We start from the raw sequence: 27899 nt of genomic DNA, 5'->3' as shown, positions 1-27899 counted from the left end.
TGTGTTAATATCAACTTTATTGTTTCACTGATGGAAAATCATGATACTGAATAAAATTGTGTAATGCATTTTCCCCTAAATTTACAGTAGTGAAGGTTATACATATCTATAGATTACAAGTTCTCTATTTTTATACTATTTAGAACAAAGTTATCTTGATAAATATGCCCTGTGCACAGTACTGGCCCTCACCAAATGTCACAGAGCCTTAATATGCAAAATATAAATTCTGGTTTTGAACATGGTACTTTAAAATTCTCCAAACATGCATTAACATATTCTAGCTTTTAGGGAAAAATATTACTTAGTCTTAACTTTCATTAAAGGAAAAGCACAAGCAGAATCTTACAATAATCCCAAAAAACTGATGCTCCACAAGGATCAGACACAGTTTCAGATGACAGTCACTGCCGATTTAGAACTCTAGTGCTACAGAAGCAACAATGAACAGACAGAAGAGAAATCAGAACCTGAAGAGCCCTACCATATTACATGGATTTCAAAGTTTCAGCCATGCTAACTAATGAAACCTGCAGTTGCTGATCCAACCTTTCAAGTTCGTTAAAGTACTCAACACAAGTGTTTGAAGTGCCAGATTGAACACATGAATGTTAACTTGACATTTCTGAAAGGCACAATCTATGAATCTAACAAAAAAACCACAAAAGCAAGCAAGCAAACAAAGAAACAAAAAACCCCACAACCCAACCCGACACCAATCAACCCAACATGTGGTATGTAAATAAAAAGAAATAAGTACAGTGTGTATTCTCCTAAAGAATAAGACCTTCATAAATTGGCCCCTCGGATTCTGATGATTCCCTCCTCAAACGCAAGTGCTCCAGTGTGTTGAGAAAGTGTTTGTTAATTTGTTCTGTTTCCTCAGTAGACTCAAGGTTTAGGAGATCTTCTCTTATCTTCTGTAACAGCTGATTCAAAACTTGAATTGTCACCTACAGGAGAACATAAACAGAAGCCATCAGCAAGACCTGCGTCAAAGTGCATTGACATTTGCTTTAACAGACCTGTGTCTGAACTGCTGGTATTTGGACAGTTCTTACAAATATAGGCAAGGCTGTATGCAGACAAACTGTTGGAGACCGACTTTTCTTGCTTCTCATATGGCCATACTGATTTCAGAGCTTTGTGGAAATTGCCCCCATCCCAGAAAATGCAAAGAGTTTAATCAGTCATTAATCTGATAGACTTATAACTTTTACTACAGCATTTCTCTCCAGTTTATTCAATGCAAGTTGAAAAAACTTTAAACAAATAAAGCATATAATCATATTGCCTGTGCACTCTAACGTAAATTTTCTTGTAGAATTAAGTCAGGATAGTAATATCAGACTTAAAGTAGTTCTTGGTGACCAAGTCATTGCCTAGGAAAGTACATATGCCTACAGCATCCAGTCCCGCAGTACACAGAACACCACTGAATACAAAGCCTCTTTTTATGTCTGCCAAGTGCTTTGAAATTCAAAATCTTATTTTCATCTCCATCAGATACTGCATCTCCTATACTTAGATCACTACTACAGCAGGAAGCCAGTTCAGTTGTTGCGAAGTCAGCAAATCCCTAAAAATCTCTTTAGACATTCTCCCAGAAGTACAGGGTATTCATCAACATCTGCTCTTGACCAAATGCCAACATTGGAGGAGATCCCAATCTCTACTTAACTATACAGGTTTTTCAAAAAGTTTACCTAGTTATCTGCTAACAGAAAGTGTATGCAGCAACTATCCCAGATGTAGACTTTAAGTTGGTACATGAGATGTCAATTATCTGTTTCTTAAAATTAAAGCTTACACCATTTGATGTACTTAGCAGTGACCTTGAACACCTGTAAGGACTTTCCTTCCCTCATGTATATATTAAGTTAGGTAACTTTAAAGTTAAATGAGAAAGTCGTAAAATTAAATCCTAATAAGTTTTGATCTAATAAATATTTCCAGTATCCAATTCCCACAATATATAAATTCATAACTAAATGGGAAATGTTTGGCATTTTCACCTATGTAAGAATGAAGCTTTATCCCCAGTTTTACTACCACATCAAGAATTGATTACTCTGTTACTGCCAGAAATTGTGCCCCGCATAAAAGACTACAGAGCAAGTTAAAGACACATGATTTGGGATATAAGCATGAAGAACTTAAAGAAAACCTCTTTTAAAAAGATGCAATAGAGAGAATGCATTTCCACTCACTGCCTCATTTTCCTTTTCATAAAAGTAGATATATCTATTCAGAATTTCTATGAAAAGTTGGACTTGCAGAGAGGGGTCCATGCACTGATTTGCTATCTTCAGAGCCTTCTTTAAGCATTCCATCACTCTTTTTCCTCCATGAAGCTAGACGAAAGAAAACAAAGGTTAGAAGAAATAACCTTGGGGAGCTCCAGTATCTCTTCCCTTGGCAGACATATGGCATTTCCTGGTAGTCCACAAACAAAGATACACAAACTGTGCAAACAAGCTGTCATTGAAAACTCACCTTGCCTGACTACCACTAGTTTTACATCTTGTTAATTCAGACAATAAGACAAACAGCTGTTGACAGCCCCCAATAAGATGAATAAGCTCAATCTTATAATACATATACTAATGCATACTTTGATAAACAGATTTCAAACACTGCTCTTTATAATTACAAGTTTATGTCACCAGGCCTGAACACCACACTTTTTTTTTACATTTAAATTCAATAACATGTACCTTAAATTCAGAAGTTTAATACTTCACATGTAAACACACCTACTATAATAGACACATGCAAAATGCAGACTGTACTTTGACAGCCAGTCTTCAACTAGTTGATGCTCCAAAGCTTGTATGATACTTCTACCCTTAAATTTGAGTTGTCTCCATTTTTGCATGTATGCAGTTTACACTGCAGTGAGACTTAGAAGCTTTATATATTTAGAATACATTCTGATGAAGTCTACATCACTGATAGCACAGCTACAGGTTGGGCAGAGAAAAGATTCAGAGCAGCCCTGTGGAGAAGGACTTGGGGGTGCTGGTTGATGAGAAAATGAACATGAGCCAGCAGTGTGTGCTTACAGCCCAGAAAGCCACCTGTACCCTGGGCTGCATCAAAAGGAGCATGACCAGCAGGTCAAAGGAAGTGATCCTGCCCCTCTGCTCTTGTGAGACCTCAACTTGGATATTGTGTGCAGTTCTGGTGTCCTCAACCATAAAAAGGACACGGAACTGTTGGAACAAATCCAGAAGAGGGCCACAAGGATGATCAGGGGACTGGAGCACCCCCCGTATGAAGAGAAGCTGAGAAAGTTTGGGCTGTTCAGTCTGGAGAAGAGAAGGCTGCCTAGAGATCTCACAGCAGTCTTCCAGTATCTGAAAGGGGGCATTAGGGATGCTGGGGAGGGACTCTTCATTAGGGACTGCAGTGATAGGACAAGGGGTAATGGGTTAGAACTTAAAAAGGGGAAGTTTAGATTGGATATAAGGAAGCAGTTCTTTACTGTAAGGGTGGTGAGGCACTGGAATGGGTTGCCCAGAGAAGTTATGAATGGTCTATCCCTGGCAGTGTTCAAGGCCAGGTTGGACAGAGTCTTGGGTGACATGATTTAGTTGGAGGTGCCCCTGCCCATGGCAAGGGGTTTGGAACTAGATGATCTTAAGGCCTTTTCCAACCCTAACTATTCTATAATTCTATGATTCTATATCTACTTTAGAAGCAAGTGCCTTCAGAAGCAAAGCAGAACAATGTTACTGAGATAGGATGTGTTACATTGCTGTCCCTTTATTCTTACCTCCTCTCCATTCTTGTCAGTATTTCGGCCAGACCAAAACAGATGGGCACAAGTGCTCACAGCCCTGCACTGGTCTGGCTTCTTAAGGAGCTTAGAGGCTGCCAATGCGCACTGAGTCCTCAAAGGCTCATTGTTCTCCTCACTGAAGCACTTCATCCTCTCAAATACCCCAATTATCAAGGTGATTGCAGCCAGCTGAGCTTTTGAATCACTAATTTCATCTTCATATAGAGAGAAGGCCTAGTCAATGGAGTAAGCAAGACTTTTAATCACTGCTTTAGAACACATCAGAACAAAAAAAAAAAACCACAAAAAAACCACACGCACAAACCTAAATCACATATGCCATTGACAAGGAAGTAAAGTGTCCAGTTTTACATTTGTTAAAAGCTTCAGGCAGGAAAACAGATCTTTCGTTAAGAGTGTCAAAATTAAGTTAAATCCACAGACTGGAAATATATCTTGCAAAAAATACTTCTTACTTAAGTGGTCATAGTAAACAAATGCGATCATATAATCTGAAGATTGAGTTTTTCCTCATTTCAAGCATCTGTTTGAATATGGAACCTCTGTAGCAGTAGTAGTCCCTGAAGAGGATTTGATTCCTTGAAACACATAGAACAGTAGGGCAGAAGTTGAGCGGTAGGTCAGTGACCACAGAGTGGGTAAGAAAACCATTGGCACTGCTGCTATATGGTTGAAGAGCCTTGAGAGAAAACATGAGACAAAATCTTGAGCCATCTCTAATAGAAGGTACGTAACTGCCATGCTGCTCTCATCTTCAGATTTGTGCTACAAAGGCAACTGATACAAGACAGTGAGGAAAGCCTGAGGTTAACTACTCAGTTTAAGAATACGCATTAGTAGCAGTATTAGAGGAAACATTAGGACAAAGCTTGCAACATGGATAACATTAAATACATTGGTTCTTTACCTGACAGGGAGGATGGCAATGTTTTTGCAACAAGTAAGGCTTAAGACCAAGAAATTGGTTGAAGTGGATTTTCACAGTAGATTATAATAGGTTTAAATGCAAGGATTTTGATTAGCAAAGCCCAGCATGACAGCTGTGAACACTGCAAGTTTTAGAGACCTTCCAAAGAGAGCTTGTGGTCAGGGCAACACCAGCTAGACAGCAGGAGCTGGGACACAGGCTTGGAAGCAGTGAAGGAGCATTTCATGTTGAGAAAGTTGCACTCCTCCAGTGAGCCAACTATACAACTAGTAGGCAGTATTGCAACATACCACATGTTGTCAGACTGAGTATTCAAATCTGTAGCAATGAAGCTTAATTCCACAGCAGCCTGGGAAGCAAGAATTAAGATGAGAAGTTTCTACCTAGTAGCATTAGACATCAATCATTTCAAGATGTTTTAATCACACTGGATGGTTCAGTATTCAGGAAACCTACCCAAGCGAGGTTTAAGGTAGCACAGGACAGTAAGTGTAATAGTTGGACACTCACCTGGGACATGAATTCATAGGCCACAGTTTCATGATTTTCAAAGCCAATCTCTCCTGCAGCCAGTGCTCCTTGTAGGAAGAGACGGAGAGGCAGCTCTGCCAGTTCTGCTTTGATCAGAGCACTGATGGTCTGATGAGCAAACGAGAAGATCTTCTGGCATTTCTTTTCCCATTTATCATCCTAGAGAAAAGAAACAAGCCAAAGCTTGAACAAGAATACTGATACAAAGAGAATCTAAATTGTAGTAAGATCTGTCAAGTTCTCCAGCCTGTTTTCTTCTGTGTGCCACACCAGCCACTTACTGAAGTAGTAATGAGTGCCCTAGCAGTACTGTGTTGATCTCAGTAGGTGTTCACAAAGTATTTCTTCCATTTACAAAAAATTCACACCCATTTTTCCTACCAGCTCATAGAAACCTTCCTCACAAGTTTACACATTGAATTGCAGTTACCACAGCTATGCTTAGAACACAGCTAATGAGGCTTTTGCTCAGTTAAGTAGAGAAAAATTCTATTCAGTCTGGAGCATCAATCAGGAAGGGAAGAGCATTTTAAAATACTAATTTTGAGGAGTGTTTTAACAAACAGCATTTTAATTTCTTTCCCCGCAATATATCCTCCATGATAAGAAAAGTATATATTTTAGCTATCTCAATCAGAAAGCATTATAGGGCCAAGATGGATCAGTGATTGTTTTAGTGTGCACTTTTGCAACTATCATATAAGTTAACCTACAAAGAAACACTTGCTTTTAGAAATATTAAAACAGTACAGCTACAGATTTAGAAGCTGATGAATTTCAATATCCAGATTTAAATCTGTTTGATGCCAGCAATTGTAGTGTCCCAGTTCTCTGGTCTCCAAGTAAAAATAAATCATCAGTCACCTTCATGAATAAATAACTAGCCAATTTCTGCTTCACTATTCCTCAAATGCTGAGGTAATCTAGTATGAACTGATAAAAAACCTCATTTAGAAAGCATTCCCACCTCAAGTAAAAATCTGCCTCGAGAAAAAACAAACAAAAACTTTAGTGTTCTGTATCAAGTTTTAGCATACCATAGCCAGACAAAACGCATTTTTAAGAAAGCCCAAAAGACACAAGTATACAAGAGTTACCTAGAGGTCAACTTACCACTTCGGAGTTCTCCTTGTAGCGAAAAGCAAGCTGGTATGCAGCAAAAACCAATGGTGGCAGTGTAAAATGAATACGTTGGTTTCCACCTGCACCAAAGTGTTTCCGGGCAGTGTTTAGGATCTAGAATAGAAGCACTGTAAGCCTAGAGCATTCTTGAAAATGTCTCTTATTTGCATCTACAACTTAGTCTGCACTCTATGGAATAAGAGCATCAGAAAGACATGGCACCAGCATCACATCACACTATTTGGGGGGGGGGGGGGGGGTACTACATACAAGTTGCTTTACTTGAATTAAATGTGTGCAGTTTCTGTAGCATCTCCTCAAACTTTTCCTGCAGCTGCTTAAGTGTTAGGCAACACTTGTACTATATTAACTGCAGATACATTTTGGACTGTGCAGCAAGATGGAAGTTGCCTGAGCTTGCATTTAATAATTATATCAGATCCACTCTGTCCTCAACTCAATGGAAGCTACAAAAGGACTATACTTCCTTACAGTAGCCTCTAAGAACATAAAAGAAGCAAAGTTTCATGAAACTGAACACACAAGCCTATAAGGCTTCTCATACTCTGAAAGAATATAGCACTACATTCTGGTAGCCACACCTGCAACAGTTGTCATTTCCCCCAGCTTTTAGGTTTTCACTATGCTCATTAATGCTTCTTTTATTGCATTTCTCAGTTTTGAGCACAAGCCACACATACAAAATGAACATGATACTACTTTGCCTTTTGCCCTTGTTCTCAACCTGTGGAAAGAGACTAAGGAGCTCTCCTTGTTTGTACTGTTAGCTTCTCCCATTCCACTTATTTTGGGATTATTTCTATGTATTGATATAATTAGTTATGTATTCTCATAACCAGAATTCCTGGGAATAGCAAGAACTCCAGGTACCAGAAGATAAATTATTCAATCCATTCCAGGCAAGCTAAACATTAGTTGTTTGTAATAACCTGACTCCCTTTTCAAATGGGACAAAACTCAGACATGCTATATTTTACACTAAAACTTCAGAAACCAAATTTCAGAGAATTTCTACTACAGATCAGAGTTAAAAAGTGAGTTTAAGTGTCAGAACAACATCTAGTTATTACAGCCAGGTATTACCTTCCTTTCTGGTCACAGCAGTCCATCACTGCTTTGAAACAAGCACTAGAAGTGAAGCTCAGTGTCCAACCCTACATACCTTTTTAGATTGCATGAATTTTAAATACTAGAATTCATGTAAATAACATCAACAACCAGAAATCTATCACTGTATTAGACACTGGATTGTAATGCACTAAGGTGTTTGAATTTGCATTTCAGGTCTCTTCCATACAGAATGGATAATTTAAAGTGAGATACTGTGAAAGAGTTGTGAAAATCCCATAGTCTTGGATTTTTTCCTACTGTTCCTGTAATGTAGGATAATCTGATACAAGTATTTGTGATGCTTATCAAGTAGTACAAACTAATACAGTTGCATCCAAACTGCCACCTCATAGGTTCAAAAGTTTAAATCCACAAAATGCTTTTAAGTCTTCACCTGCTTTTTGCAAATAAAAAACATTTAATACTAGCATTAAAAATTTCACACTATGTTCTCTACTGAGTTTGTAGTGCCAGAGCAGTGATGCCCCAGTTCCCAGCTACACTGAAGTCTCATAGTAAATAAAGCAAAACTGACACTTCAGGGAGCACAAGCATTTCACAGCACTGATGGCCATACCAGATACTGTTGGTCAAGGTCATCTGAATGTAGAAGATGAATAAATCTTCCCACAAGACTCTGCTCATCAGCAAAGTCCTCAGGGTCAGGATCTTCAGCAGGCTGATCCGGTTGATCCTGGATCAGTGTGGATATCAGATTCATGATAGCATCAACCTGTTAAAGGCAGTAATAGCTCTATTTAAACCCAAGTAGTCTATAAGCATAAGCTGACATCAACCGGGAACATCTTTACAGCTATTCATAGTGCTGACAAAGCACAAACAAAGAGTCAGTGATGCTTCAGAATATATTTGCCTTACTCCCTGAAGAAACAGTCCCTCCTAGCACAAGCGGGATGGCATAGCAGTACAGAGGAAATTCAGATTCCAAAAGTACTATCTAGTCTTCTTTAGGTAACGGGCCTAGTTTTAAGGGGGTTCAGGGTCTTTATTCAAACCTAACAGAAACAGTCTCTAGGATGAGATTAGGTAATATGTGCAAAGGCAAGATGTTAAATAACATGGGTAGAAGAATTATCACATAGGATAAAGGCTGGAAAGGCAGGGGCATGCAGACTAGGAAAACAAAACATGCCCTGCATGAAGTCTATAATTCTATGATTCTAAGTCATTTAGTACATGTTTTCAAGTCTTCAAACTGCTGTTTAAGAACCTAAAATTTCAAGTTAAATTATGTCATACCTGTTCTTGGGACACAATTTGTGTGTTATAATCCAGTACATTGCTAAGCACGTAACAACTCATGCTCTTCCTGGACTCATAATCAAAGTATTCAAAGAGTGGGTGAAAATGTTTTAGTTTCAGAACTGTCAGGATATTGTTGTAAGTATTAACAGGGATCTTCAAAAGTCTAGTCAGTTCCTTTGAAACAGCAGTGCTTGTTGCAATACTAAAAAAAAAAAACCCAAAAAATAAACACATGCAAAACACGCAGTCAATAGTTCACACATGCAGACAAATTTAAAGTCTATCTCAATACCAATTCTGATGTATAGCACAACATCTAAGCAACTTGCTGTTGGGGAGAAAGAAAGAAGTATCAAAACAACTCATATCTTGCTCTTTAGGATGTACAGTGGAAAATGCACATTTTAAGTTGCTGATAGCAGAAGCAGAGATTGTGGCTGCAAATTCAGGAAGGATAACTGAAGTGCTGTAAAGGATGAACAGATAATGACTATACACAGCTTGGCACACACATTGTGTAGCTGTAGAGCTGCACAGTAGGATTTATGCACAGGTAAGTCCTGGTTAGTTAGTAGTGTATCATGATCCTCTATAGCTTGGCCTAAAGGCAGTAATCTTACACATCAAAGCACATCTGCTATTTGCTAAATATGAAATGTAGAAGTCAAGATTTTAAAGTATTAATTGTCACACCAGAGAGAATGCAGGAGACACTTACTGTTCTAGGTTAAGATTACTGAATATTTCCACAGTTGTCTCTAACACCTTATCAATGTAGTCAACACGGTCCGGGTAGCATTTCATAGCCAAATTAATGAGAGAAACTTGCAAAGATACCACATCCTCTGAGGGCATGTCCTGGCGAGACTGAAATTTAAGATAGCACTGAGTGAAGAGGAAAGGAGAAGAAAAAAAAAAAAAGCACATAACTTAGCAAAACCACCCCAAAACTGCATGCAAGAATACCCAGCATACCTGTATAACAGTAGCCACCTGCTGCGAAAATATGTCAAACAGTTTGATATTTGCTGGGATACCTGGTCCATCTTCACGATGTGCAAATAAAGCTAACCTGGTAACAGATAAAAGAAAGCTACTTGGTCAGAAAAGTCTTTCGACTACTCAGACACGGGCCAGAAAGAGATACTGACAGCAAAAGCAAGTCCTTTGGTATATTTGCAAGCTCTACTACAAGCAAAAATTAAATTAACAGAAGTCAGAAACTTCAAGAGCAACTGAGCCTGGTAAATATCAGTCCTGGAAAAGAGTGTTGACAGAGATGGCAAGATGAAGAAAGAGCAAGGAGGATGTTTCGTAATCCCATGTTTTTCAGCTAAGAGCAAGTGTGCTGTTCCAGCAAAGAAAGAGATATTCTACTCAGCTGATGGAAGAGCAAACATCCTGCATCTATTCAGTATTATTACTGAAGTCAGACATCCAGTAGCATTCTCTGCAAAACAGCCTCCAGAGAAAAACAAAAGAAGAAATATGCTAACTTCACTATACTTTGCCTCCAAAAACAGAACAACATGTTTGGTACTTCTACTGTTTGCAAAAAGCAAAATATAAAGTAAATTTACAGTGGAGAAGAATTTCTGTTCACTCCCCCTCAAAACAAAAAAAAAAAAGTAAACAAAGCAAGAGATCCCTATCCAGGAAGAGCATCCAAAAAATGTTGGATGTCGTAGAGCCATCTCTATCTGTAACAAAAGAAAGTCATGCCAATCACTGTTTTTGCAGAAATCAGACAACAGAAGAATCACTACAGGAAGGTGAGCACCTTACCAAGGCAACAGCTTAAAAAAAGCTCAGCATTACTATCTTTGCTTTCTAATTGTTAAGGGATTTTTCTATACTGAATTAGAGAAAGACCTACAAAAGTATTTAGGAAAAAAGCACCTAATTAATTTTTTAAAGTTATTAAACTTTAATTCTAAATGAAAATGAAGTCTGAAAGAAAGTCAGGTAAGAAAAAGCTGAGGTGCCAAGAAGCTTCACTGCTAGGAAAAAATAGACACTGAACTACTCATATTTCATTAGGGTGGTAACAGGCAGACTTCCTAAAGCCAGGAACAATCACTGCCTTTTCTCAAAAGAAAAAGGCAGCTTTCCTTGGCAACAGCTCAGAAGGTAAGGCCAGCATGATACAAAGTATGACAAGTTGCAGGCAGATGACAGCATAATTAAAAGCTATGAATGGTTTAGTAAGGCAAGAAAGATCCCAAAGCAGCAAGACTATTTGAAGAAAGATCCCATAATGGGAAAGCCCCATGGGAATAGGGACTACAGCTTCACAAGCTTCCTCAGCAGTCACTGATGTTCAATTTCAATTATTCTATGTCAGCTGAAATAAAGATAAGAAATGCCAACAGGCACTACCCCTATGGGGTAGATTCATACCTTAACTACACAATACTGAAACACATAACAATTGCTTCTAACAACTCCAAATCCAAACACAAAGCATGGATTCCAAGAACAGATCCATCCTCCAACACTTGCAGTAACATTACAGTCAAAAGCACAACTTGCCATACTACAAAGATGATGATCATCACATCACCATGCTTCTACCTCTGTCGTACAGCCAATTAACAAAGCTGTGGAAGACATTATTAGTGGGACAACAAAACACAGTAGTGTTAAGTCTAGGAAGACAGCAGGCTCACTCCTAAGTCAGTTCCTTACTGTTGTTTGTAATGCATAGGTGATAACTTCTTAATGCAAATGGTGGACAAACCAACTAGGAGAGGAGCTCTGCTAGATTTAGTACTCACCAACAAGGAGGGTTTGGTTGAAGTGATGATGGTCAATGGCAGCCTTGGCTGTGGTGACCATGAGATGGTGGAGTTTAGGATCCTGTGTGGGAGGAATAGAATACCTAGCAAGGCCACAGTTCTGGATTTCCAAACGGCCAACTTTGGCCTCTTCAATCAACTGCTAAGGGAAGTCTCATGGGAAAGGATACTAGGTGGCAAAGGGGCTCATGATAGTTGGTCAGCATTCAAGGACCACTTCTTCCAAGCTCAGGATCAGAGCGTCCCAATGGGTAGGAAATCAAGAAAGGGATCTAGGAGACCAGCGTGGTTAAACAAGGAACTGCTGGGCAAACTCATGTGGAAAAAGAGAATATATGGATTATGGAAAGAGGGGCTGGCCACTTGGGAGGAATATAGGACAGTTGTTAGAGGATGTAGGGAGGCAATTAGGACAGCTAAGGCCTCCTTGGAAATTAATCTTGCTAGTCGGGTTAAGGACAATAGAAGGAGCTTCTTCAAATACATAGCGAATAAAACTAACACAAGAGGCAATATAGGCCCACTGCTGAACGAGGTGGGTGCCCTGGAGACAGAGGATATAAAGAAGGCAGAGGTGCTGAATGCTTTCTTTGCCTCTGTCTTTACTCCTGCAGACACTCCCCAGGGGCCCCAGATTCCTATAGCCCCAGAAGGAGTTAGGACAAAGGAGGAGTTTGCTTTGGTAGATAAGAATTGGGTTAGGGATCAGCTATGCAATCTGGACATCTATAAATCGATGGGTCCAGATGGAATGCACCCACAGGTGCTGAGGGAGCTGGTGGAGGTCATTGCTAGGCCACTATCCATCATCTTTGGTAAATTGTTGGAAACGGGAGAGGTGCCTGAGGATTGGAGGATGGCAAATGTCACACCAGTCTATAAGAAGGGCAAGAAGGAGGACCCAGGTAATTATAGACCGGTCAGCCTTACCTCAGTCCCTGGAAAGGTGATGGAACAACTTATTCTTGATGCCATCTCTAGGCATATCAAGGATGAGGGGGTTATTAAGAACAGCCAACATGGTTTTATGAGGGGGAAGTCATGTTTGACCAACCTTATAGCCTTCTATGAGGAAGTGACTAGGTGGAGGCATGATGGTAGAGTGGTAGATGTGGTTTTTCTTGATTTCAGTAAGCATTTGAAACTGTCTCCCACAGCATCCTCATAGAGAAGCTAAGGAAGTGTGGGCTTGATGATCAGGTAATGAGGTGGATCAAGAACTGGTTGAAAGGAAGAAGGCAGAGAGTTGTGGTCAATGGGACAGAATCTAGCTGGAGGTCTGTGACTAGGGGAGTCCCTCAGGGGTCGGTGCTGGGACCAGTGCTGTTTAATATTTTCATCAACCACCTGGATGAGGGAACTGAGTGTTACCCTCAGCAAGTTCACTGATGACACTAAATTGGGAGGAGTGGTTGATACACCAAAAGGCTGTGTTGCCGTTCAGCGAGACCTGGACAGGCTGGAGAGTTGGGCAGGGAGAAACTTGATGAAATTCAACAAGGGCAAGTGTAGTCTTGCATCTGAGGAAGAACAACCCCATGTACCAGTACAGGTTGGGGGTTGACCTGCTGGAAAGTAGTGAAGGGGAAAGGGAAATGGGGGTCCTGGAAGATAGGAGGATGACCATGAGCCAGCAATGTGCCCTTGTGGCCAAGGTGGCAAATGGTATCCTAGGGTGCATTAGAAAGGGTGTGGTTAGTAGGGCAAGAGAGGTTCTCCTCCCCTTCTACTCTGCCTCGGTGAGGCCGCACCTGGAATATTGCGTCCAGTTCTGGGCCCCTCAGTTCAAGAAGGACAGGGAACTGCTTGAAAGAGTCCAGCGCAGAGCCACAAAGATGATGAAGGGAGTGGAACACCTCCCTTATGAGGAGAGGCTGAGGGAGCTGGGTCTCTTTAGCTTGGAGGAGACTGAGGGGTGACCTCATCAGTGTTTACAAATATGTAAAGGGTGAGTGTCAGGATGATGGAGCTAGGCTTTTTCAGTGATATCCAGTGGTAGGACAAGGGGCAATGGGTGTAAACTGGAGCATAAGAGGTTCCACATTAACATCAGGAAGAACTTCTTTACTGTAAGAGTGACAGAGCACTGGAACAGGTTGCCCAGGGGAGTTGTGGAGTCTCCTACGTTGGAGATATTCAAGGCCCGCCTGGACAAGTTCCTGTGTGATGTACTCTAGGTTTCCCTGCTCTTGCAGGGGGGTTGGACTAGATGATCTTTTGAGGTCCCTTCCAACCCTTGGGATTCTTTGATTCTGTTTTTAACAGTGAAAACTTACTGTGGAAGCAATACCAAACCTGTTTAAAACCTCTAAGTAGACACAACCACAAAAGCTACTTGAGGAAAACCTTCTTGCAGGAATCACGTTACTACGCAGTAATGTAAGAAGCTAGTAAAAGATTGTGACCTTAGTTGAAAGCAGTCACAAGACTGACAGCCTCTGAACTTAGACTGTTATAGGCAATGCTTCTGAGGATTCAGGGGCTTTGTGGGTTTTTAAATTTATTTTTTTTTGTTTTAAGCTAACTAAATTATAAAAAAAAAAAACAACAAAAAAAAAACCTAACTCGGGCACAGCAGCAAAGTGTTAAAAACCAATGAATTCCTGTGAGTATCTCTGAATGAAGGCAGAGCTGCTTCTCTGCCAAGTACACAAGTACTGAAAGATACTCCAGTAAGACTGAAGTCCTGAACAAATAGATCTGATGTAACCTGAACAAAACAAGCTACGCATTTGTTAGTAAAACCTACAAGATCCTAAGTTACACCATTCATGCTTAATATACATGTTCCACCTCCAGATATTAAAGACAAGGAAACAAAACCACAAACATACTCATTGTCGAAAAAAGGACTCAAGATCCCTACAGCAATTGAAGTCCATGCATTGATACATGAACCAAACACAAAGGTACACATGCTTGTGTGCAAATGCAAGGACAAAGCTTTTCTGAGGCTTCAAAAAGCCAGGAAAGTACACTTCCTTTCTGCAGTAAGAAAGCACAGGCACTCACTGATAATCTGTGTTGTTTCCTTTAAGGATACAAACCAAAACTTCAAGTTTGATCTTAAAGGTCTTTTCCAAACTAAATGATTCTATGCTTCCTCCTCCATATTTGAATTCAGTTTTAAGCTGTATCTCTACAGGACAAACATTTCTGGGAGAACAGGCAGGAATTTAGTGGTAAACTAAGAAATTAAGAAGGTAGCTCCATTTCCCACTAGCTCTTTTCTGAAGAGGTGTTACATTCTCTGATCAAAACTGCAAGGTAAAGCATCCTTGATATACAATTTAGCCATGAGGATTTTCAGGGTTTCAAGAAGTACTTATGACCGACATGGCTATCATAGATTAGTTTGGGCTGGAAAGGACCTTAAGATCATCTAGTTCCAACCCCCCTGCAATGGGCAGGGACACCTCACACTAAACCATGTCACCCAAGGCTCTGTCCAACCTGGCCTTGAACACCGCCAGGGATGGAGCATTCACAACTTCACTGGGCAACCCATTCCAGTGCCACACCACCAGTAAAGAACTTCTTCCTTATATCCAATCTCAATTTTAATCCATTACCCCTTGTCCTATTACTACAGTCCCTAGTGAAGAGTCCCTCTCAGCATCCTTGTAGCAGCTTTCCAGTATCTGAAGGGGGCCTATGAGGTCTCCATGCAGCCTTCTCCAGGCTGAACAGCCCAAACTTTCTCAGCCTGTCTTCATATGGGAGGTGCTCCAGTCCCCTGATCGTCCTCGTGGCCCTCCTCTGGACTTGTTCCAACAGTTCCAAGTCCTTTTTATGTTGAGGACACCAGAACTGCACACAATACTCCAAGTGAGAACACTGCTGCCACTTCAGCTCAGAAACATTAAATTGGTTGATACTAAATAGGTTGTTTTCTGGCTTAATCTGTTTACAAATTTTAATCAGTCCTTAAAGCAGGTTTTATAGGAAGCTATAATGTTATTCACTGTCTTAATCACAGCTGATGGAAAGACACAGAAACAGTGAAATTACACGATATCAAAAATGGAAAGTTTTCAAATGCTGGAAGAATTATCATCTCCTTGTGCACAACACAAACTTAATTTTGAGCCAGTTTCCATACCCTTGGTCACTCACCTGTCAATTAAAGCAATAATTATATTTTTCACATTCACATTTTGGTGCAGCTCAGCACAGGCTCCGAGAAATGGGTTCAGGGTTTGGAGGTGAAATTCATCTGGGAAAACCTGAAGTTTTAGATCAATAGTCATCAAGTTACAAACTGAATTTGCCCATTGTTACTGTTGCATTTTACTGCTCCGTAATTCTAAAGCAGATAGCCACATAGTAAATACAGACAGGTCCACCAGTGCTTTAGGGCTCCCCAAGCTGACCATGACTGGGTAAATGCATGAAGCAAGAGGCACAAGACAAATGGGTAATTTGAGGGACCAGCTATCTATTATAATTCATACTGCAGGCACTGCAGCTCAGATGCTTACAAGCTTCTGAAGCAGGAGTACAAAATCAAATCTCCACTCCGCCCACCTATTAAAAAAATATGGGATAAGGCACTAGGTAAGAGTCCCAGGGATGAAGTTTTCCAGTTCATGAGGAAGAGGTGAAAGCCTGAATCTGACTAAAAATAGAGGAGTAAGTATCCCTGTGTCCCATCACTGAAATTAAATTTAAGCAGCTCACCTGTATGATGCACTCCATGAGGTACTCTTGAGCTAAAGCATCTCTACAGTTTACAACTTGCTCCAATATTCCAGACAGAACAATCTGGAATAGGAAAGAGTCATACAGTGATTTGACAATTACTTCCCAAGTTTATATTCACTTGCACATTTAATCCAAGCAGGGCAGTATTTCTAACATTTCTCAGCTTTTTCTTTATATAAAAGTTTTTTGATAAGAAAAAAAATAAATAAAATAAAAACCTCCTGGTCTCAGACATTTGTCCCTTTCATACACCGTACAATCTGCAAGCTCTGATTTAGAACGTCAGTGCTACTAGCTTTGCTGGCACATACCACTACTTAGGGCCTCAGCAGCACTGCTTAAAATAATTTTCAGCAGCTATATGGCAGAACTTTCAAAGGACAAACTTCTAAACAATGTATTTGCTTGACTATCATCTCATGCAGTAACAGTTCTCTTGAATGCTTTGGGAAGCATAGCTTAATCTAACTTGTAAATTATATCACAGAACTTGGTATGTGTACACATCTGTCATGGGTTCAGCTGTAGCAGTCATTTTTCTCCTTCTTGTAGCTGGTGCAGTGCTGTGTTTTGACTTCTGGGCTGGGAACAGTTGCTTGATAGTGAGCATGTTTTGAGGGTGTTTTTGTTCAAGGCCTTTTCTGAGCATGTGCTCTGCCAGGTGGAGGAGGGGAGGCCAGGAGGAAGGAGAGACAGGACACCTGACCCAGGCTAGCCAATGAGGTATTCCATACCATAGCATGTGATGCCCAGGATGCAACTGGGGCAGAGAGCTGGAGGGGTGGAGCTCTGGAGGAAAATGGAGGAGGGAGCACGCGGTGCTCAGCTGGGCAGGGTGGAGTGAGTTATGGGTCGGTGGCTGGTGAGGTGTTGTATTCTTTTCGCTTGTTATTGTTATTTGTAGTAGTAATGCCAGTAGTGTCTTGTGTTGTGCCTTAGCAATTAAACCGTTCTTATCTCAATCCGTGGGGGCTACATTCTTTGGATTTTCCTTCCTAACTCTCCGGGAGTTGGGGGACTTGGTTTAAACCACGACAACATCCCTTAAAACTTCCCTTCTGGATTCCCATTTTACTTACAGAATGAGTTGGTTTAAAGCTTCTTGTCAACATTACACACAAGCTTAAAAGAAAAATGCATTAGTCATCCTCAGCCTCACAACGCATTATGCAGCTTTATTAGCTATTCAGGACTTTTCTTCAGATGAAGTTTGAGAAGCACCAGGATTACTGAACTTTTAACATAGGCAGCTTGAAGTGTTTACAGGTATCTGAAAGCCCAAACTTGTTTCATTTGGAAAAGGTAAAAAGTAAAAAAGGATGAACAGACATCCTACCTGCTTGTATCGCTCCACATTAACACCTTCTAACTGACTGAGGCGAACCAGGTTTGTTCCCACTAGGATTCTCAGTTCCTGCCTTTCTCGCTCCCTTTTCTCTCTGTCCCGACTATGGCCCTGGTGTTGCATTCGCACCCAAAGTTTGTTCATCTCAGCAAAGTTCAGCAGCACAAAATCCATTGAATCACTGATGTCTCCAGTGGTTTCTTCACTGCAATTGAGAACAGGTTAGGAACAGGAAAAGCTCGTCAGAGGTATTCATCCTTTCATCTGGTGAACATCAAATTTTAAGAAGGTAGGAGGGTAGGGAAGTGTGTAGTGGGATATCTGGGTTCACAAGAAAGGTTAATACCCTCCCTTGTGAGAAACCTTAGTTCAAAAAGAGAATTAATGGACAAAACACCTGTTAGAACTCTACAGACTTGACAGATCTACTTATCTCAAACCCAAAGAAAGTCATACAGAAAATTTTAACATGTTCTATTTAAAACAATTTTTTAAAAATTCTTCCCTGTGAAGGTGCTGAGGCCCTGGCACAGGGTGCCCAGAGAAGCTGTGGCTGCCCCATCCCTGGCAGTGTTCAAGGCCAGGTTGGACAGGGCTTGGAGCAACCTGGTCTACTGGAAGATGTCTCTGCCCATGGCACAGGGGTGGAACTGGATGAGCTTTAAGATCCCTTCCTACCCAAACCAGTCTGAGATTCTATGATCTTACTCTGCTTGCTCGCCTTCATCTGGTAAGATATTCCTGGTACACTGCAAGAGATAGTTCCTAAGAAAGAGGCCTCTAAGAGGATGCTGTACTCCACGGCACATCTCCACCAGGTCTTTCAAAATATCTTTCCTGGACTGTGGAAATGACTTGACATAGACCACACCTACTGTTATCAGGAGATACCTGCAAAAGGCACAGGATCAAACAATAAATTGTAAATAATAACAACATACTTAAAGGTAACAGTTCCTTTCTTCCATCCTGGCAGTATTACCAAAGCACAGAAAGCAATACAATAACACTTTAACTTTCAACTCCTGCTATCCTCTGTCAGAGAGCACAGCAAGTCTGAACAGCTACCTGGCCTCATCACAATGCTTTACACATTGAATCTTTAAATGCTTAGCATACATCAAGTTCTGAATGCTCTCAGATCAGCTTGTCTATACTTTCAGCACTCCACTAAACTGGAAAACAGCTCCAGCACATGTAGATAAGTAATCTGTTATGGTGAAGCAGTTAAGCCTCCTTCACACTTTAGTCTAGCAGGAGAGGTGTTATGCTCTTCAGAAACCCCCAGGCCTCTACTTATTCCTTCAGCACCTCTGTATTAAGCAACAGGTAGAAGGGACATGCAAGATGCAAAGGACTAATGATCAAGTATATTGGACTCCCCTTCAGCTTAAGAGAAAAAACTCAGAACACTCAGAATTTTCACATATTCTGTTTAGAGGCATTAAGCTTCTGATGCCTCTATCTCCTGCATGGATGTGCACAGAACCTCCATGAAAGCACCAGAAATGCCCATGAGGGATAATGATAGTCTACATCAAACAGCCAAGAAGACAACTCAAATTATTATGCAAAGGGGTAAAAACATTGTGGTAGTCATTAGCCAAATTCCAGAACCTGCATGAGGATGCAGCCTTGTATCTCCAAAGCCTCTTCCTGTCATGAACATAATGTCAGGAATTAGTAACTGCATTACCAAACAAAATCCAAGTCCTAAGTCTGAATACCTAGATCTACTCCAGCCTAATGGTCACATATTTAAAGATAAGCCTTCCAGTATCATCTCTAGCATGCTATCACCAAAAACACACATTCAGAATCACAAAGCTTTTTAAAATTAAGTTACAGAAATTTTCAGCTTCCTTCTCACACTTCTTACCCTCCAAGGGACAGTTATGAAGCATCTGCTCTGTGTGAGGATCTGAGACCTAGATCCTCAGTTACAAGTTCATTAACAGATAATTGAAAATGTTAATAAATGTGTCACCAATCTCACTGATCAGAAGGTGATACTAATCTTCCACTGACCAGCTCTTTACCCAATAAGCCAACTTTTTTCTAATATCAAAGTGCTTCCATCTTGGTCATGTGCAAAACTAACACATTGGTAGGAAGAACTGACCCTGCAGCTAGCTGCACTCTTGGCCTAAATCTCAGAAGTTCCATAGTAATCCACTCTTAAGATATGAAGAAATACTGTTCACCACTGCAAACTGAAATCTTGCTGTCAGACAAGAACAGAGTCAATCATTATTCTGAACCCAAAGTCCAACCATTATTCACTATTTTTAACACACAGAGTAACATATACACACTTACAGTCTTGGAATAATATTTCCAGCATACTGTACTAGCTCATAAAGGTCTGCCACTTTCCTTCCTTTGGCAAATTCATCTGTCAGGTAGACTTCCAAGTAGTGCAGCTCATCAGAAATTGCCATGTCTTTCTCATAGTTAAGGATTTTAATTTAAAATATTTATAGCAGGTTTACATAGTAACTTGCTTATTCACACCAAGGAGGAAAGATGCTGTAACCAAATACAATCATGCCCAAGTAGGTAGTACTTCTGAAGCAACAATCACTACTGGGATAGACACACACAACTAACCCCAATCCTCCAATTGTCAGCTTTAGCATATTAAAGAGGAAAAAAAAAGTCAAAAGATCAGACAAATTAATGTGACTGAACAGAGTATCTAAAGTAAAGGCATACTATGTGTTACAGAAGAACATCACCCACACCTGGAAAAAGCAGTATTTGAATATATTCACATTCTATTCCTAAGTCTCATGAAAAGGCTCCCCCTTCTTCAGATACCACAGTATGCACAAGTAAACACATTGAGGAACTGACTTATGGTTAGAAGCTAATAAAATAAGGGGGAAAAAAAAGTTGGTTTTACAGATTTTTGGGGTAGCATACTGCGAGATGCTTTACAGAGCTGATATTTTTATAAAGCTAGACTCCTGAAGCCTCCTGGAAGAAGATATGAAAGGCATTAAAGACCTGCTTTATACCAAAGGGAAAAGATAAACTTACACAATGAGCAAATAAGTGTATATTCTCCTACAATATACCCAAATAACCAAATACTGAGAAAAGTGCTAGTAAATACAAGATAGAAGAGATGCCATTGTACCAAAAAAGCAGATGAACATTTAATTCCAAAAATCAGCATTTCAACTATTTGTTTCCTCTTCAAAGGATACAGAGCTCATAATAGCTCTTTGGAGATAACATAGAAGTCCGCAGCTCACCAAGCATGTTGGAAGCATGTTTCAGAGCATCCATGAGCTTGTTTTTGTCCTATAGAGGAAGGGAGAATATTCCATAAGAAATACTAGGCAACTACAGTATTTTAGAAAGCTACACTTTTAGCCTTTTAGAAAAAGCAGATGGAGGATACACACTGCCAGCAGACCACTGTTAGAATTCCTCTTTCCCTGCTTTTTGCCCAACACTACCACTTCACTGAAAGTCACAGTTTATTAGGCTGCATATAATCACCTGGCATCACAAGATACAAGACAAACTTCTAATCTACCACCTATATATACTTGGGTTACTTTTCCTCATAGCACTGGAGGTTAGTATTGATTTACTTGTTTACTCCTGGTAGATAAGAAGCCTCACTACATTTTAAAGTCACATTCTTACCAAGCATCTCTTCATCTGGAAAGACTGCACCTTCACAGCCTGAATGGCTTCATCCAGAAGTTTTTCCTGTTCATCCTGAGGAGGAGATTGCTGTGTTATTGGCTCGAAAGAAAACCAACCAAAAAAAAAAAAACCACCCCACCACAAACAAACAAAATCCCAGAAATCAGTAATTTCTATGAAGCTGCTTATGACTCCATTCAAACTGGGTTCCCTCAGCTTAGAATGAAGTGCAAGTGACACTGCAGCATGACCACTCAAGAGTTACTGAACAGCTGCATGATATGCAAGGGAGAAAGCTCCCAGGACTCCACAAAAACCTCCGGTCAGGAAGGAGATTGGTTATGAGTAGCCTGTGAACACCACTGGCTCTTGGAGTGCAAAGCCAAGGGAACAGAATAGGGTCAACTTTTCCCTTCTAACATTTAGAGGTCAAGAGTCCAGTTCAAGTATCTGGTAAGAAAAAAGCTTCAAGAAAATGCAAAGACATCACTATACTGAGAGGAAGCATTGTTACTTCCTTACACAGAGCTTTAAAGCAAAGCCCAGACCGCACAGATGTTTTCCTGTACTCACAATTCTCAATTACCTACTGTCTAAGGCACAGAACTCTATTAAGGACAAGTTTCAGACAAGCAAAGGATAAAGTACAGTTAGCGCCTTCTGGAAGGTAGAAGTGACTTACAAAAAGCAATAGAAAACTGAAAAGAAGCAACAACTCTTCATGTCCACTACTTACCCCAGTGACCCCTCTTCCTCTTACCTTTCCTCAAAAGCCTTCAACATCTTTTGCCTTTCCAATGATCTTACTGCATTTCCTTATGATTCAGAGACTACGCTCTTTTTAACGGAATCTCAGTAACAAGCTGTCAGGCTATGAGCTACATCACCCTAACCTTCTTAAAACCAGTATCCTCAGTACCATCTCCTCCCACACACCCCATGTGTGCAGTCCCCATAAGTGTCTTCTGGGCACTGAGGTGTTCCTTAAAATAGAGAGGTTTTAATTTATCAGAAACTTCCTGGTTATAGAGCACTGCAGCCTTGGCACACCAGTTTTCTCCCATATTTAATTAGGTTCTTGTTCTGCAATTGGAATCTCCCTGAAGACTCACAGACAGTATCCCCCCCTTGTTTTCCCCTGTACCCTTTTCCACATACAGGAAACAGACAATGCCAAGCAACACTCTTCTTGCCTCCATCACACCCAAATAGGAAGCAAAACTGCCCTTGAAAGTCTTCCATCACCCAGGTAAACAAAAGCAAGGCTGATCTGATTCAACACTGATGACCCTGCTTCAAGGAGGAGGGTTACAGGAGATAAAGGTTCCTTCTAACCATCACTTCTAGGACTCAATGTGCCTCAGTAATATTCAAACCATGCCAATAATTAATGAGCCCATTTAGTCAATGGAAAAAGCCACCTATGCTAATTAGAGTGACTGCATCTCTTACAAAGCTCTCTCTATAATTAGCAAAGTGCAGATGTTTCAAGAAATAATTTAAGCATAAGGCAACAATAGCATCCATGTCTAGATGACCCTACTTCCCAGTCCATCCAACAGGCAAATTTTTAGAAAACCTCCAGATGTGAAGCAAGAATGTTCTGCCAGCAGAACTTTGCTGCAATTGCTAAACTTTATTCCACAACAGAATGGAATTTCAAGGAACAGTAGTTGACAGTGCTGGGACATCACTACTGAGCTGACTGTCATATGATATAACCACATCAGATCTATGTTAAAGCACAGCCAGATACAGCACAGTAACATTTACACTAACCACAACTTCCCATGCCCCCTTCTTCTAATGGACATTAAGCTTACACAGCCATCAGTCCTGCTTTGCCATCCCCAGTTGTCCACAGGGCTGAGCAGTGCTGAGAGAGCTGTTTAGGGTGTAAAGCATCAAATAAGCTGGAAGACTTGCCCAGCTGTTTCACTGTTCACCATTCACCCTACAAGCACATAAAACATTGCAAGCAGGACTGAGAAGGCAGCCTTTAGAGAGCAACACCAAGTTAAAGCATTTATTGAAACACTTATTTGCTACAGCTGCAAGAAATGGATGGCAGAGTGCATGTGTATCACTTTCCTTACTTTCGGTGTGAAAAACAATGGTTAAAGCATAATGGCTACTATGAGTTTGAGACTATGCTTTACATAATACCAATAATGATCTCATCAAAAATACCTAATTGAAGGTATACACCTTCTTATGCAACTTTAACCACTGCCTTTTCAACTAATGGAGTTTCAGAGCCCTGCTGACAGACCTAGCTTTCCCATTTATAACAAACTAGAGTCAGCTTTATGTCAAATTCTGTCTGCATCAACAGAAGACATTGACAGTATTTCCGTTTCTGCTCAAAATTTGAGCAGCAAGGTCCCACGCTGTATTCAACACTGGGACTGTACCAAGTACATAACTGAATTCACTGACAAGCATTTTCACATTACCACAGGAGATCAGCTTTTTTCTTCTGTATCTCTTCAAGATTAAGAGTAAAATCACATTTGTATGTGCTCCAATATGATAACTGAGAAGGTGACTGGTCTAAACAAAGATGTTTGCACTACAAGGGTACTGCACTTCATGTCTAAAGACAATATTGGCATTGTATGGTCATACGGGTAGCAAGATAACCTACCACTGCCACAAGCATACAACAGAAGCAGCCTGAGGCGGTGTTTGTAGCAGCTTCACTTCTATATGAAGAGAAAACATCTTAACAGCAGCACCACTGAACAAGTTCCAACTCTTTCTTACTTTTCAAAGTCTGAGTATTAAATACTCAGCTTACCCTTTTCTTTCTACTTCAGAAAACAAACTACTTTCAGCTTCAGAATTACAGATGTTTCCACACATGGTTATCATCAAGTGACACACAAGATCACATCAAGATACATGTATCCTGATATACACACCTGAAGTTGGAGGAAGTTGTGGCAAAACACAACTGAAGGAAAGAGAACATACAGTAAAAGCCTACCAACCACAGTTAGCAGGGTATACACCAAACTGGAAACTACTTCTGTCAGACACAATGTCAAATAAAGCTGGTTATGTTCTCTATCTTCCACTTTAAATTAGGAACATAACAAAAGATGGCATTTTCAAGTGCTATTTTATATATATTAAAAAAAAAAAAGCAACTGCATTGTGGAGTCCTATGCCAACCTACAAACGAGAAACCAGAACATAAGCTTTTGAAGTAGAAGATACTTTGACACTAGAGAAAAACAGCAGCACTCCATAATCAAGGCACAAAATGTCCTGGTGCATCAACATGTACAATAATGTATAAACTGCATGAACACAATTTATAGGCTTTTAGAAACGCCTGAGCCTTACCCCCATTAGATACACTGCAAATACTGAAGAAAAACAGAGTTGATGCAAACACAATTTTCTGCTTTACTTGTTCATTAACCTTCTATTCCTCTGAAAAAAAAAAGTTTAAACCATGACAAGCAACAAGGAAGCAAAGGACAGAGAACTGCCTCCTTCAGCTGCACTATCAGCTCCTGCACTGTAGCCTTTGTCTAGCTTTGAAGAAAGGATTATCATAAGTTACCACAGGCAAGTTACAAAAATCACAACACACAGCAGCTGAACTCAGCAGAGGTTGAGGGGAGCTGGCTTTTGGTGTGGATTTTTTTGGTGTGGATTTTTTTGGTGTGGATTTTTTTGGTGTGTGTGACTTTCTTGGTCCTTTCAGGTTTTGTTTCTTTGTTGTTTGGGGTTTTGTGTTTGGTTTGGGTTTTTTTTGAGGGGGTGTTGCTCTGGTTTTGTTGTTTGTTTTTTTGTTTTTTTTTGTTTTTTTTTTAATAAAGCCTGGTGATCTGTAAGCTGCCTTAGACTTGGTAAACAAGATGGGTTTTTTCTGTTTTGTTGGTTTTTTTTTTTAAAAAAAACACCAAACTTGCTTGTGAGAAGTCTACTGCATGGATGATCAGAGTAGGTAATACAAGTTATCCTGCAGATAACAATTAGAAAAGTGTATTATCACAGCAGCAAACACAATTCTGGATCATGCCTTTCCTCATAATAGCAACTATTCTTCAACATACAAAGTGAACATTATACCTATTGTGTAGAATTTTCTTATTTTCTAATAGCTCTATGGGAAGACTTCATAAGATCTATACTTAGTTTCATACTTGATTCAGCTGCACCCTGTAGATGGTTATTATTTTGGGTCAATGTGTGACTAGTTAGGATGTTCACTTCACTTAAAAACTTGGTAACTTTCAGTACTCAAGAGAATTACATTTGTCGTGGTTTAAACCAAGTCCCCCAACTCCCGGAGAGTTAGGAAGGAAAATCCAAAGAATGTAGCCCCCACGGATTGAGATAAGAACGGTTTAATTGCTAAGGCATAACACAAAACCCCTACTGCCATTTACTACTACAAATAATAATGATACAGCAAACAGCAAGTGAAAAGAATACAACACCCCACCAGCCACCGACCCATAACTCACTCCACCCTGCCTGGCCGAGCACCGCGTGCTCCCTCCTCCATTTTCCTCTACAGCTCTCTCTTTCCAGCTTTCCCTTTCCCAGTATGCATCCTGGGCATCACGTGCTATGGTATGGAATACCTCATTGACTAGCCTGGGTCAGGTGTCCTGTCTCTCCTTCCTCCCGGACTCCCCTCCTCCACCTGGCTGGAAAAAACCTTGAACAAAAACACCCTCAAAACATGCTCAAACCATGACAACATTGTATTGAAATACAGCAGAATTTATGGCAAGCTTATGGAGCCTACCAAACAGCCTGAATTGTGTCTATACAAGTACCTTAAGCTGGATAACAGAGTATAAATAAAACAAGCAGAAGGTTTTGCTTCTGTTCCATGCTAAAGTGCAATTTCATCTAATCTCCAAATGATTAAATACTTTTCTTTAGATAAGTGACATGCTCACAGCCTGTTCCACACATTACTTTTACTTCCATCTACTCACATGCTTGTGCTTAGTACCATAATGAATGAGATTTATCCAAGGAAGTTTTCTGCCTTTTCCTAGTTGGATTTATTTGGACTACTACCAACCAGTCACCCTTAAGACATTTAAAATAAACACAACCCAAGACAGAAGATGGGTTAGCTACAGAAGCAGATCAAGACAGCTGCCAGACTACAGATGAAGCCTGGGTGCACACAATGCAATTCTGTAAAAATCATTGAGCTGCCTGGAATTCACCAAAAACACGTAAGCATTTTATACCACATCAGAAGCATTATTCTACAGTATTCAAGGCAACTTCAGAACTTCTATCTCACAGTACAGGAGCTCAAAGATGAACCAGAGAGAAAGAAATATTTTTCACATATTTAAACTGGTACTTGCTGCCACAGGAAATCACAAGACATTAACAAGAATTAAGGGACTGGACTTTTAATCAGGGGATCATCAAGAACAAACAGAGCCCTCTTAAAATCCGTCTTGTTAAAAGCACTTAAGCATCTACATAGATTTAGCATTTTGCATTACCTAATTTTTTCCATTCATCTCTCAAATAACATTACAGGTTTTGCCCCCTCCACCTCTAGAGGATGTAGTATTAAACTGATAACAACACATAACTTGAAAGTCTGTCCCAGAAGCCTAAGAACTGTGCAATTGCTGTTTTATACAGCATGCAGTTAATTTCTGCCTCATTATCTAGATACTATTGCTACTGTTTATATTCACATTTAGGTAAATTAACAGACTATGATGATTACAGCAAACGCTGCTTAAAGTTTGATTATTAAATGCTGCAGAAGACACAGGCAGACTTTCAGTTTCACTAGGAAAACTGAATGTCCCCTTATTTTTATTGGAAACTAAAAAGCATTTCTCAATAAGAGCTATTTCATGATAAAATTTCAGGTTTGCCTCTCTAATAAACACCAACGTGCACTCCAGAAGCTCTATGGAGCTGAGCTCAGCAACGGAAAGTCCCTTTGTTTGTGAGAAAGGAAGTTCACTAGGACAGACTGAAACCACAGGCCTGAAAGGTCGGGAAAAACTACTACGCAGACAAGAGAAGCGCACCTGCACAGCGCCAGAGGGGCCACAGCCCGGGGGCGGCAGGAACAGCACATTATAGCACACCTTAACTCGGACCACAGGTGCGCCAAAGGCTCCCCAGCCAATACGCCAACCTGCGACCTTCCCTGCGGCCCCACAAGCAAACTCAATGAAGGCCAGCACAGCACCAACTGCTTTGACACAAGCAGCAAAGGCACACGGGCAGCTGTCACCACCGGGTGAACCGCTACCGCGGGCCCAACCCTCACCTCAGCCCCACCCGGGCCGTGCCAACGGCCCCCAAACCAGGCTACGGCCTCCGCAAACAGCCGAGGCCCGCCCTCACGGCTCGCCGGGCGCGGCCCCTCACAGCGCTCCCGAGTAGGAGCCCGCGGTTCCAGCCCGGCCCTGGGCGAACGGGCCTGACCCTCGGCCACCAGCTGATGCGGAACGGGCCCCTCCCACCCGCACCCACGGCAGCGACTGGGCTACACCCAGTGCTCCCGCAGCCGCCCAGTCCCAAGGCCCCTCACCATGATCGCCCCGCTGCCACACACCACCCCTGCCAAGAACAGCCTTACAGCGC

The 27899-nt window shown here is 40.8% G+C and overlaps 1 protein-coding gene across 1 annotated transcript; it reads right to left on the bottom strand.

The window, feature by feature from the left end:
* On the bottom strand, nt 1–27899 carry LOC117438017 (vacuolar protein sorting-associated protein 35-like). The gene is made up of 17 exons (XM_034073361.1): nt 27847–27899; nt 21291–21365; nt 20843–20939; nt 19950–20073; nt 18339–18521; nt 17622–17835; nt 16262–16345; nt 15698–15807; nt 9759–9855; nt 9502–9650; nt 8778–8985; nt 8095–8250; nt 6378–6500; nt 5244–5423; nt 3779–4018; nt 2211–2354; nt 1–953 (listed from the first exon to the last, which is right to left on the bottom strand). The coding sequence occupies exons 1-17, from the start codon at nt 27847–27849 to the stop codon at nt 774–776; spliced, it is 2367 nt and encodes a 788-aa protein (XP_033929252.1). The 5' UTR covers nt 27850–27899; the 3' UTR covers nt 1–773.

This window comes from Melopsittacus undulatus, chromosome W (genome assembly GCF_012275295.1).
Source record: "Melopsittacus undulatus isolate bMelUnd1 chromosome W, bMelUnd1.mat.Z, whole genome shotgun sequence".
NCBI classification, from domain to species: Eukaryota; Metazoa; Chordata; class Aves; order Psittaciformes; family Psittaculidae; genus Melopsittacus; species Melopsittacus undulatus.
The sequence above is the reverse complement of the archived record's forward strand: the minus strand, read 5'-3'. Positions and strand labels throughout refer to the sequence as shown.